General features: G+C 34.7%; 1 protein-coding gene across 4 annotated transcripts in view; it reads left to right on the forward strand.

Moving 5' to 3' along the window:
• LOC107725153 (PDZ and LIM domain protein 5-like) overlaps positions 1–13,602 on the forward strand; it is a 47,446-nt gene that overhangs the window by 6,815 nt on the left and 27,029 nt on the right. For all 4 annotated transcript variants that reach the window (XR_001638096.1, XM_016534318.1, XM_016534320.1 and 1 more), the window contains exon 3: positions 6,590–6,741. Coding sequence is in view for 3 of the 4 variants with exons in the window: in XM_016534318.1 (XP_016389804.1) it covers positions 6,590–6,741 (152 nt within the window). In the remaining variant the exon portion in view is untranslated. The remainder of the gene's footprint in view (positions 1–6,589; positions 6,742–13,602) is intronic.

The following is a 13,602-nucleotide window of genomic DNA, read 5'->3' on the forward strand; positions in this document are numbered from 1 at the left end:
TGTTTCTAGAATGTTGTGGGTGGTTGCCAGATTGTTACTGTGTGGTTGCTAAGGTGTTCAGAATGTTGTTTAAGAGTATGTTGTTTCTAGAATGTTGTGGGTGGTTGCTAGGGTGTTACTGTGTGGTTGCTACTGTGTTCAGAGTGTTGTTTAACAGTATACTGTTTCTAGAATGTTGTGGGTGGTTTCTAGGTTGTTACTGTGTGGTTGCTTAGGTGTTCAGAATGTTGTTTAATGGTATACGGTTTCTAGAATGTTGTGGGTGGTTGCTAGGGTGTTACTGTGTGGTTGCTACTGTGTTCAGAGTGTTGTTTAACAGTATACTGTTTCTAGAATGTTGTGGGTGGTTGCCAGATTGTTACTGTGTGGTTGCTAAGGTGTTCAGAATGTTTTTGTAAGCAGTATACAGTTTCTAGAATGTTGTGGGTGGTTGTTAAGGTGTTACTTTGTGGTTGCTAAGGTGTTCAGAATGTTGTTTAAGAGTATACAGTTTCTAGAATGTTGTGGGTGGTTGCTAGGGTGTTACTGTGTGGTTGCTAAGGTGTTCAGAATGTTTTAGTGTAGTTATTTTTACCTAAAACTAAAACTATCAAAAATTGTTGAATGAAATGAAAGATACACAGGAAAGAACATGTATCTGTTTGGTCCATTTAATGCCCCTTGTGAGAAAACATGTAATGAAGATTTCTCTGCTCTACCTGAAACCTGATATCATCATTTCACAAAATTATTAATGACATAGCGTTCAAGTACAAACTGTACCACTTCTCCTGATCATGCCAGCAGATTGTGCTTCCAGTCTCACCTATAAATCTGTCCAAAACCGCCTGCAAGATTCCACATGTGAACGTGAGACGAGCAGAAAACAAACTCAACCATTCATTCAGCCATTTATGCAGTTTGATTACACAGCGCTCTGGAGTACTTGATTGATTGGTCATTCAGTGGTCAAAACCGTTCAAAAGTTTGAAGATGATACATTTTCTTTTTAAAATGTTTTTGAAAGAAGCCTCTAATGCTCACCAAGGCTTCATTTAGTCAAACATACAGTAAAAACAGTAATATTTTGTACAATTTAAAATAACTATATTCTATTTGAATATATTTTAAAATGCAATTTATTCCTGTGATCAAAGCTGAATTTCCAGCATGATTACTCCAGTCTTCAGTGTCACATGATCCTTCAGAAATCATTCTAATATGCTGATTTGCTGCTCAAGAAACATTTATTTTTATCGATGTTGCAAACTGTTGAGTTTCTTAATACTTTTGTAGAAACCGTGTAGAACTGTCACTTTTGATCAATTTAATGCATACATGCTGAATAAAACTATTAATTAATTTTTTTTTAAATTGCATATTTATTTTATTATTTAATTTTTATATACTTGAATTTTTTAACAAGACCTTCTCTTTAAAACTAGAGTGAATGATTTGGTATTTAATAAATTAAAAAAAGGGTACGGAAAATTCCCCTTAATTGAATAATCACCCATTTTTAATATTGTTATAGCTCCAGAAACAAACACAAGCATTCATTACAATCCAAGACTGAATGAAATGCCCCTCTGTCTGACTTTTCGAACACATGGCTTAATTATGTGCGCAGATCTGTTCAGTGTAACGTGATGAAGCAAATGGTATCTGTCTCACACACTTCATCGGAATATTACCGTATTCTCTCATTCTCTCAGCAGTGACGTTTCTTGACAGTTTTGGCCTGTCTCTATGTACAGACTGCGTTCTGCTTGGAGTATTGATTGCGACAGCACTCGCGCCGTACCTCAGACACACACATAAGGCGCTTTATGAGTATTCACAGCTAGTTTATGTGTGTTTAGATTCAAGTTAATGAACGCACCTAGTTTAGCAGAACGGGGTGGCGTGTCTCTGAGGGACGTTTATGAAGTTGAATGGACCTTCTGTTCACTGTTCACCTAGCAGCCGTGCAACACCTTCAGAAACAGTAAAACCACTGATGCTGGAGTGGCAGACCATCTGTATGCGGTATGACTTCACGGTTACGCTGTGTAAAATCACCACCTGTTATATTTCAGGTTTACATGTGCTGTGGTGTGATTGGAAAACTGAATGCATTCGTGAAGGAAACATGAATGAGATTTTATATGTACTATTGTATATAATGCTTTTGTGTTGTATAGAAGGAAGGAAGCAGTGTGAAGTTTTTGCTAAACATCTCCTTTTGTGGGCCAATGATCCTTTTAAAGGAATAGCTCACCCAGAAATGAAAATGGGCTGAAAATGTACTCACTCTTTGGCCATTCAAGATGTAGATGAGTTTCTTCATCAGATTTGGAGAAATGTAGCATTACAGTACATCACTTGCTCAGCAATGGATCCTCTGCAGTGAATGGGTGCCGTCAGAATGAGAGAACAACAAGTGATAAAAACACCACAGTAATCCACACCACTCCAGTCCGTCATGTCTTGTGAAGTGAAAAGCTACCAATCCATCAAGACGTTTTTACGTTATATCTGGCCAAAATACAAGTTCTCTATCGATAATAACAATTCCTCCAGTAAAAAGTCCATCCTCTGTTGTCCTCACACGTCAGAGTCCACCAACATATTAGTTTAGAGCTTGTTTTGGACTGTTTTGGCTTGTAAACGGTGCTTGATCTGTGCAGATTTCTCTCCTGATTCAGACCAGACGACTTTTACACTGGAGAAACCAATATTATGGATAGAGGAGGTATTTTATCCAAAAGCATTTACATTTACATTTAGTCATTTAGCAGATGCTTTTATCCAAAGCGACTTATAAATGAGGACAATGGAAGCAATCAAAATCAACAAAAGAGCAATGATATGCAATAAATGAGGACAATGGAAGCAATCAAAATCAACAAAAGAGCAATGATATGCAAGTGCTACACAGTACACGTAGCAAGGTTTTTTTTTATTATTATATAATAAATTTAAAAAAAAGAAAAGAAAAAGAAAACAGATAGAATAGAAAAAGAATAGAGCAAGCTAGTGTTAGAGGCCTTTTTTGCTTTTGTTAATTGTATAATAAATAAAAAGAAAACAAAAAGCAATGGTTTGAAGATAAAAGCATCTTGATGGATTTGTTTTTTTTTTACAAACATGCAGCTTTTCACTTCACAAGACATTAATTGATGGACTGGAGTGGTGTGGATTACTTGTGGATTATTGTGATGTTTTTATCAGCTGTTTGGACTCTTATTGTAATGGCACCCATTCACTGCAGAGGATGCATTGCTGAGCAAGTGATATAATGCTATATTTCTCCAAATCTGTTCTGATGAAGAAACAATCTAATCTACATCTTGGATGGTCTGAAGGTGACTACATTTTCAGCAGTTTTTTATTATTTGAGTGAACTATTCCAAGAATTACCAAATTTCTATACTGTTATATAACTATGCTTTCTTCTTTGCAAGCATAGTTTGGCATTAAGTGTCAATTGTCCCTTGAAAACGTTTGGCACTGGTGCTCTAACCAGCACTGAAACCAGCAACTCTCTAATTACTGCTGTGGCGTCTTGACTTTCAAAACCACTGAGTAAACAAGTCGTGAAAATATTTAGCACCAGATTCAGGTCCAGCTAAAACACACCAAAATATGTGTTCGCACACAGGCTGCCGGAGTAACCTGTCATTCAGAACACACATGACGAATTTCAATGTTGTTTTTTTCCATGCAATGAAAGCATAGAGTGACCAAGGTCTAAAAATGGCCAAAATGTTCAATAAGTCTATTTTTTTTTAAAGAAATGAATAATTTCATTCAGCAAATATGCATTAAACTGATCAAAAGTGACAAAAGTAAAGACATTTATAATGTTACAAAAGATTTCTGTTTCAAATACTATAAATGCTGTTCATTTGAACTTTCTATTCATCAAAGAATCCTGAAAAAAAAAAAATATCAACATTTTCCCAGAAATACTGTATGGAGCAGAACAACTGTTTTCAACATTAATAATAAGAAGAAATGTTTCTTGTGCAGCAAATCAGCATATTAGAATGATTTCTGAAGGATCGTGTGACACTGAAGACTGGAGTAATGATGCTGAAAATTCATCACAGGAATAAACTACATTTTAAAATATATTACAATAGAACACAGCTATTTTAAATTCTAAGAATATTTCGCAATTTTACTTGTATTTTTGAGTAAATAAATGCAAAAGTTGACTTTTAAACAGTATTTTGATGTACTGACCAGGAGTTAAGTTACAGTCGTAGTTCATTTTCAAGTCAAAATGTGAATTTTATCAATTTATTACAAAAAGGGAGCACATGTTCTTACTCAAATTGTGACATTTATTTAATATCTTTTATATCTGCAGCTCTGAAAATCTGTAAGTCAGTGAATAAATGCATGCATTTTCTTCTTGACTGCATTATTTTTTCTTTAAAGACTCAAACCAGAGTTCGTCTTTGCCCTACGGATGAATCAGAACGACCTGACCCCATTCACTAAACATACATACATTTGTATGCAAATTCACACACACACACACACACACACACACACACACACACACACACATCCATCAGATCTCATATTGGTCCCATTTCCTTTCTTTTGAAACACACTTCCTGATTTCAGATGTGTTTATTGTGCGTGTTCATGTGTGTGTAGTGTCCGCTGTTGTCCTCGAGGTCACAGCATGCAACTGAACTCAATCAAAGGACCAACAGGCCACATGTTCTCAAGCGCATTAATGAGAGAACCCATGAAGCGTTTACAATCGCACACGACGGCTCAGAAACAACCCTAAAACACGTGTTTGCAAGTTAATTATTTGTTTCCACCTTCAAATTGGCTTTGCTTTAGCTATCCCGAGATTGTGGTTTCGTGAAAAACAGCATCCGCGTTGTCTTTGGGTACCGTTGTGCTGTAATTCCTCTCAGATGCTCTTTGTGTTTTATTTCTGTTTACTCTCCAGTGGAAACAGAAGTTATGACAGGAATCAAAGAACGCGGTGCGCTTTTGTGTTATTGTGGCATTAAACTAGCGATGCTGCATACTTGTACCACATGTTTTCAACCAGGTTCTTGTCTTTTCGCCGCATAAATGTGTTCTCGAGTGCACAAGAAAGAGCGCCGCTTTCATGCAGGATTGTGGCAAAACATTGATGATTGAGATGTAGTCTCAGATGTTTACAGCGTCTCGTATAAACGGCACACAGCTGAGCACACATGAACGCATATGTCTGCCATCTGCAGGGTTTGTGTTTATATAAGATAATCTTATTAAAGAGGTGGTCATGTGATAATTGAAGAGCGCTTGAGTGGTTTGAGACTGAAAGCGTACTGCGGTCTGCAGTCGCAGGAGTAATGTCACGCTCCACTTGCGCATCAGGCTGGGATTTCAGAGTTATCTTTCCTTAAATTCTGTTTGAATTGGCCCTGACCACACCGGCCTCAGGTTCGCAGGGACGTCCGCTGTGATTTACGCACCACTGAGTTTATTTTGCACTAAACGTGAACTTTTGTCTTGAGTTGTTTACTGTTGAAAGCTCTGCTGTGTTTGAAGTGAATCTCTTTTACTGATACTCTCTTATTGTTTCCTAAAGCTTTTACGGTGAAACTTTACCTGAGTTCAAAAGTGCAGCTTATATTAAAGCAATAAGCCCCAAGAAGCAGTGGTTTACAGTGAATTTATAACAGCTAAGGGGCGTTGTTAGGCACGACTCAAAGCTGTTATAAATTCACTGTAAACCACTGCTTCACGGGGCTTATTGCTTTTATAAAACGGTTATTCCATATACGAAGTTAGGTTTCACAAAATAAAACAGAGCAAATAAAGTATAATGATATAAATAAAAACAGTATTCTTCCACCAAACAATGTATATCCTCAGAAACAGTTGTGGTTCCAACAAAGTGGTTGCCAAGCAACACACAAAGTAAACAAAGGTGTATGTTTGTAGTGTAATTTACAACAGCTTCGAACGCGGCTCAACCAATCAGAATCAAGGACCGGAACTATCCATTTTATAAGTCTGTTTTTAGCCACTTTTATTTGAATTCTGATTTGTACAGTACAATACCGTTTAAAAGTTTGGGGTCAGTAAGATCTAATTAATGCTTTTATTCAGCAAGGATGCATTAAACTGATCAGAAGTGACAGTAAAGGCATTTGTAATGTTACAAACGTTTTTTATTTCAAATAAATGCTGTTCTTTTGAACCTTCCTTTCACCACAAAATCCTGAAAAAGTCATGGTTTTCATAAAAATATTATTTTCGACATTTATAATAATATGAAATGTTTCTTGAGCAGCAAATCAGCATATTAGACTGATTTCTGAAGGATTATGTGACACTGGAATAAATTACATTTTACAGTATGTCCAAATATATACTGTATAATATTACTGTTTTTACTGCATTTTTGTGCAAGAGATTTCTTAAAAAAAAAAAAAAATCTGCTGACCTGCCCTACTTCGTAAAAATGAGATTCTAAGTTAGAATATCATGCATTTGAGGTATTTTGTTATTTATAAATAGAAGAGCAACCCAATCAATTTGTGGCATATTTACCAATACGATATGTGTCCCTGTGTTGTTTTCATCATTATCTGTGTGGTTTCAGCTGTCGGACGGAGGAAAGGCTGCTAAAGCAGGAGTGGCTGTGGGAGATCTGGTCCTGTCCATCGACGGCATCAGCACTGACGGCATGAACCACCTCGAGGCTCAGAATAAGATCAAATCCAGCACAGACAAACTCAACCTCTCCTTACAGAAGTAAGAATATGCATGCACTGCTTTGGTAATGGGCAAAAAAGGTATTTATTATGCTAAAAATGACAAATACATTAAATACACAATGATATAGGAAATAGTACTGTCCAGTATTCAAGTATGTGTTCTGAATAGTACAAACATGCAGTCTGTTTCTGCAATATATATACTGTGCACATTATGCAAATTGAATACACAGAATACACAAACAAACTTTGCCAAATGTGCAGTATACAGCAATGCATGGAATACTGTATCCCACAATGCAGTGCGCTTGCCTTGACCTTCAGTATGATGGCCTAACAGGGAAGTAATTGTAGATTTATTTATTTATTTATTTTTCTACTTTGTTTCATTATAAGACACAAAAGAATATATAGATTTATAAAATGTATTTATTATTCACTAATTTAAGTGAATTAATGTTTATTTATTTATTATTCTTTTATTTTTAATGATTTTTAATTAGTTTATTTATTTGTATTATGTATTATGTTTTATTTATTTATTATTTATTCATTTTTAATTCATTAATTTATTTTATTTGTGTTTTTATTTATTCATTTATTATGCGTTATTTATTTGTAAACTTTTTTATGATTTCATTTATTTTATTTATGTGTCATTAATTATTTTTAATTAGTTCATTTATTTTTATTATGTATTATGTTTTATTTATTTATTATTTATTCATTTTTAATTCATTCATTTTATTTGTGTTTTTATTTATTTATTATGCGTTATTTATTATTAAACTTTTTTATTATTTCATTTATTTTTTATGTGTCATTATTTTATTCATTTATTTTAAATTAATTCACATGTATTTATTTATTTGTTTGTTTGTTTGTTTTATTTATTATATTTTTTCTCAAGGTGATGCCTGAATGCCACTCGCTGAATTAAACATGCAACATGAGATCATGTGACAACATTCCATTCTACTATTTGAAATGTTTATTATGGAATAATGCCTTCGGGTTTTTTTTTTCCCTTTTCTTTTTTAATTCTGAAAAGTAGTAAGAAAGTAGACATTGACCAGAAGAGCTGTCAAGATCCAAACATGACAAAAAATGACCATGAATGTAATATTCCAAGACATTTTGTAATTTTGTGTGAGAAACAATATGAAATCGAAATGTTATTGTAATGTAATCTTACCTTCACACAAATTTAAGAAGCCTTGACAAATGAAAATCTACCATTTTGTTTGTTTATACAATGCATTGCTTATCTTTTGTTTGTTTATTTATTATAATTTGATGAATAAGGGAAGTCTCAGAAGTAATGAAGCTAAAACAATCAGACTGCACAAACTCAGGAGATGATCACAATTCTTTTGCGTAAGCGCTCACATTCGATCTGTAGTATGTGCAGAGAACTAGTGGAGCACAATTGTCCAGACTTTTGACTGGTTCTCTGTGTGTTTGAGAGCAGAATAAGTGTGTTTTGTTTGCATGTGTGTGCCAGCTTCCTGTTTCCCTGTTTGGTCCACTAACGGAAAGTTTTCAAAGTCTCACTGTCAAGCCATGGGAATCACACACGCACATGCTGACACGTAAGACAGAGACTCGGTTTGCTCAGCGGTGACAGAAAAACACTCATGAGTTGGTCTGGTGGAAATGAAAACATCAAGAGAGAGACTGGCACTGACGGACAGATACATGAGCATGTCAAACACGACAATTATGAGAGAAAATACGCTCAAATGTGTGTTTTTTTTTAAAGAGAGAGATACATTTAAAAATATTTATGTCAGGACCACTGTCGTTAAAATGATAGACACTTAGCAAACAGTTTGGTTTGGCGGTATGGTTCTGTTCTGGGCAAAACCTCTCTGCCCATCAGCAGCAATAATAACCCCACACGGGTAAACAGAACAGAACAAAGCAGATATCATTAATGTACTTAATGATATTTAAGTGTAACACATTATTCAAGATAAAAGGAGTCTGATTCAAGGAGGAATATCAGAAATCCCAGTCCTGACTGTGGCGAAAGGAGGAGCTGGGGATGGAGGAGGGTAATTTGCTCCTGAGCAAGTGAAAAAGCTGCTGAATAATTCTGAATAGAGCTTATATAGGAATGTCGTGATAGGTGTCGTATTCCTATAGGTAGATGCGATCAGCTGAGAGTCAGCCGATGCAAGCTTGACTCACGTGACCTTATTTAGGCCTACATTTAAAATTCATGTATTTGAGAATTGCATATAAAAAACCATGTTCATACTTTGTGTCATTTTTTCACAATTAACAGATTTATACTGATTTGAGGCAATTTAAATAAATGCATTTTAAAAGTATAATTATTTAAATAGACCAACACAGATGCAAATAGCTAATAATAAACTATGCCATGATTTTTTGAGTGAAGAAATCTTACCAGCTTCTTACATATTTCATTAAAGGGGTCATATGATGATGCTAAAAATAACATTATTTGGTGTATTTGGTGCAATGCAATGTTTACGCAGTTTAAGGTTAAAAAAACACATTATTTTCCACATGCCGTAAAGTATTGTTGCTCCTCTCTGCTCCGCCTTTCTGAAACGCATTGATTTTTACAAAGCTCATCATTCGGAAAAGCGCGGTGTGCTCTGATTGGCCAGCTATCCATTGCGTTGTGATTGGCCGAATACCACAAGCATGTGACGGAAATGTTACGCCCCTTATCATATTTGGAAACACACAGCGTCTCCATGACATGACGGCGGCTGCAGCAATACTACAGCGAGAATAAAAGTTACGCCTTCTTTCTTTGCGTAAACATTTGGGCGGTGTTATGCAAATCTTCCCACATCATGACATAGACATGTGGGGGCGTGTTTAAATGAGGCATTTTAGGAGGGCGTGGACGGGTCTTAACTTTGATAAAGAATATCTCTTTGGGTTTGAGACCTTAGTCTTTGCAACTTTATGGATCTTATGCACGAACAGCTTGTAACACTCCAAAGAGAAAGGAAAACTTGAAATCGCATCATATGACCCCTTTAATGTATGACTTATTTATTTATTTATTTATTTTATTTCATTTATTAAAGTAATGGTTTTTTATGCTTTTTAGCTAATGATAATAACCCTGGATATTATTCAGATAGCTGCTAAACATGTCGTCTAGGCATGACGTCTCTTCAAACTGTTGCTCTGTTTTGACAGTAGCTGACCTGAAAGAGAAAACTTTTGTTGCATGAATTGCATTTTGAACCATTTCAGAATACCGTGATGCATGAAATCTAGCTTGCCAAAATAGACGGGTTTGAATTTATGCACTTGGAGTAATGCAAGTTTCTCATCTTTCTCCACAGACAGCCATTCAACAACAGCAGTCATGTTCTATTGAAATTTTGGCCATATCATTTTTTTTGGAAGCAACATATAATTTGCAAATGTTTCATTATATTATAAATGTTTGGCATGTTTTTTGTCTTCTGCACAGCAGTGGTACTGTATGCTTTAGTCTGGGTTATCAGGTTATGTTGTGGTTTGGGTTTAGTTTTACCTGGCTTATGTTTTCTGTTTTTTGTAATTACAGCAGCCTGAAGGTAATGGGTAATTTTATTCATTAAATGCTTTTGTGTGAATCGGAAACTGTCGAGAAGCAAACAAAGAAGCAAGACACTGAGAGAGCAGCCGTTTGTATGTTTGAGTGTGTTGAAGTGTGCGTCTGCGGATCTTAAGCACTAATGGAGGACGCTGGGGTTTTATTGGAGAGCTGCTGTGGAGATGCCAGACTGGGCTTCAGCTGGAGAGATGTGGAGTTTTACAGGCTTTCTGTTGATTCTCATAGATGACAGTAGATTACACAGAGAGAACAAGAGACTCCATGTTAATTAAAAGCACATGCAGTGAATGATTTTATTGATTTTTTTTTTGGTTTGTGTTTGCTGTGAGAGAGCCAGTGTCACGTCATCTCACTTACCATGAGTTCACACAGATGCTCATATCAAGTCCATTTCTAATGCTAATTTCTTAAGGTTTGTAGTTATTGATTGATTGATTGATTTTCCATGACTTCCATTTATTTGTTTGCTTATTTTCTTTCCATTAGGTTCATTTATTTATTTGTTTGTTTGCTTGTTTTCTTTCCATTAAGTTCTTTTATTTATTTATTTGTTTATTTGTTTGTTTTCCCATGAAGTCCATTTACGTTTATTTACCTATGTACTTATTTATTTAGCAAATAAATCAATAAATCAATCAATTAAGGTTTGAAGTTATTGATCGACTGATTGATTGATTTTCCATGACTTCCATTTATTTATTTATTTTCCACGAAGTCCATTTGTTTGTTTGTTTTCCAAGAAGTCTATTTACATTTATTTACTTAATTATGTACTTATTTATTTAGTAAATAAATAAATGAAGTCTATTTATTTATTTAGTAAATGAATAAATGAAGTCTATTTATTTATTTATTTATTTTTTAATGAAGTCCGTTTATAATGTTAACTTCTTAAGGCTTCTTATCCCAAAACATACATAATTTGACAATTTACACATTTTCTCTAACCCTTTGAGTTAAATATCTTAACTATTTAAGCTGTTTTTGCAGCTTAATTTAAAGATGAAACAAACTTTCTTGTCCCATTGAAGTTTTTTTTCTTGTTATAAGCTCAAACTTCACTAAATTGTTTAATTTGTAGACAGGATGTGTAGATATATTCACTTATTCTTTTTTATATAAATATAACATGCATGTTGCATAATATGCATATGAGCGCAGGTGCAATATGTGCTCTAATGACATTAGAGACAGTATAGAATGAAAGCTGGGCATCTAGTAATACAAATAAATGGGAGAAAGCATTGCTGTTTAATTTATTACAGACCGTGCAAGCATAATTTCTAATGCTATTGTCAGATTTGCCTGTTTTGATGTTTTTTTTACTAGATTTCGGTCTAGTAGACCTGAGCTGTACTGGTTTGTAACAAAGATGGCTGAAGTGAAGTGTCTTACCTTGTTGACGTGTGTGTGTGTGTGTGTGTGTGTTTGGAGGATGTTTATATTGGCCGTTCTGAGACACGGCAGGCTTCTGTTTCCACATTAATGAACTAAAATGAGTTTATATCCACTGAAATAACAATGAAAGTACTTTAGGGAAAAAGAATTGTGAAATCTCAGGCCTTGAACGGCTTCTCTCAACAGCTTGAATCATGTAAACTAAGCTAAACAACAGATCGTGTCAGCTTTACGAAAACCTGTAATTCTTTATTCCCTTTTTGCGTGTGTGTTCTTGATTGTACGCATGTGTTGTTTATGCATCTGTCTGTTTTTGTGTTTTTGTTACGGTTCAGGTTTGACGTTTGTTAGGCCACATCCAAACACACAAATGAATCCTCGCTGGTTCTGAATGCTTAAACACACAGACGGGTGCCAGATCCGCATCAGAGCGCAGATTAAACTGACCACACAACTTCCTAAGCACAGAAGACGTCAAACATAGCATCCGATTCAAGCGTTCACAGCAGGGTTGAATGCAGGTTACTTGATTATATGGGTTTGTGGGAGGTGTTTTTCTGACCGATTGGAGGAAATGTTTAGCATGATTTAATTAAACCGGCTAAACTTCATCTCAAACCACTTTTGAGTAACCTCAGGATCATAACAACCCCTGACATGAGTTCACATCCCCAGAGAGAGACCAAAAAGAGCTTATTTATGCTTATTATTTATGAGTTTATGCATAAAGAACAAGGGACATAAATCCTAAAAAAAAAAAAAAGCAATTTTCACGAGATTGCTAGTAAATTTTTAGAAACAATTACATAGAACCAGCATGTAACACATTAAATTAAAGTGTGAAATTTAGAAGTAGAAAAACTGAAATAGTATTTTCTTGTAAAATGTACTCCACTTTTTTTTTTTTTTTACAGTGTGGTAAGTTGTAGACTGCTTTAATTTGTATTAGATGAATCTGGAAAAATAATGTGAAAATTTAAACAGCACAAGAAAAATTACAATGTTTATGCATGTATTTATTTTCATAATAATCAGCACTGACAGCAATGAATGAATGAAGCCGTAATAATACTGTACATTTATTTTAGTGTTATTATTAATATTGTTCAAGTTCCTGTTAAGAGTCGACGTTCTCACCAGATTAACTTCATTTTTAACTCTCGCAGATCTAAATTTGGACTCTTAACACTCTTTTGTCCCAAATGTCTGAAACATTATTCTGAAAGAAAAACAGTTTGGACATTTGGACTCAGATGCAGAGAGAACACAAATGTTTCTCTGTAATTGATCTATTCTAACTGATATTTCATTTGTAAACAATAAGAAACGGAGAGAGACAGAGCCAGCAAAAGATGCCAGAGCTAGAGACCGGCTTGCGTTTTAATATGTACTGTATTGTTTATTATAAAACGGATAGTTCCGGTCCTTGATTCTGATTGGTTGAGCCAAGTTCAAAGCTGTTGTAAATTACTCTACAAACATGCAACCACTTTGTTGCTCGGCAACCACTTTGTTGGAACCACAACCGTTTCTGAGGAACTACATTTTTTGGCGGAAGAATAATGTTTTTATTAATATCATTTGGGGCTTATTGCTTTATTTTGAATTTTTTAATGTGACTCATTTTCAGTGTGCACATTCAAAGTGGAATACTAGCTTACTGTGCAGTACACACTGTATAGTGCATACTATTTAAAAAAAAAAATAAGTGTAACACATTACTCCACTCACACTTCAAACAGTAGTATGCTACATTGTAGTCAGATGGCCTCAAAAGCTAAACCTCATTTGCATGTTTAATTTGGTGAGTGTTTTTAAGTTATCATCTTGTTGTACATTTTTTTTTTTTTTTTTTTTTTTTTTTATCCAATTTTTTTTAAAAAGCCACCTACAGCCCTTTACCCT

Source organism: Sinocyclocheilus rhinocerous, unplaced genomic scaffold, assembly GCF_001515625.1.
Source record: "Sinocyclocheilus rhinocerous isolate Xijiao unplaced genomic scaffold, SAMN03320098_v1.1 scaffold1295, whole genome shotgun sequence".
Classification (NCBI taxonomy): domain Eukaryota; kingdom Metazoa; phylum Chordata; class Actinopteri; order Cypriniformes; family Cyprinidae; genus Sinocyclocheilus; species Sinocyclocheilus rhinocerous.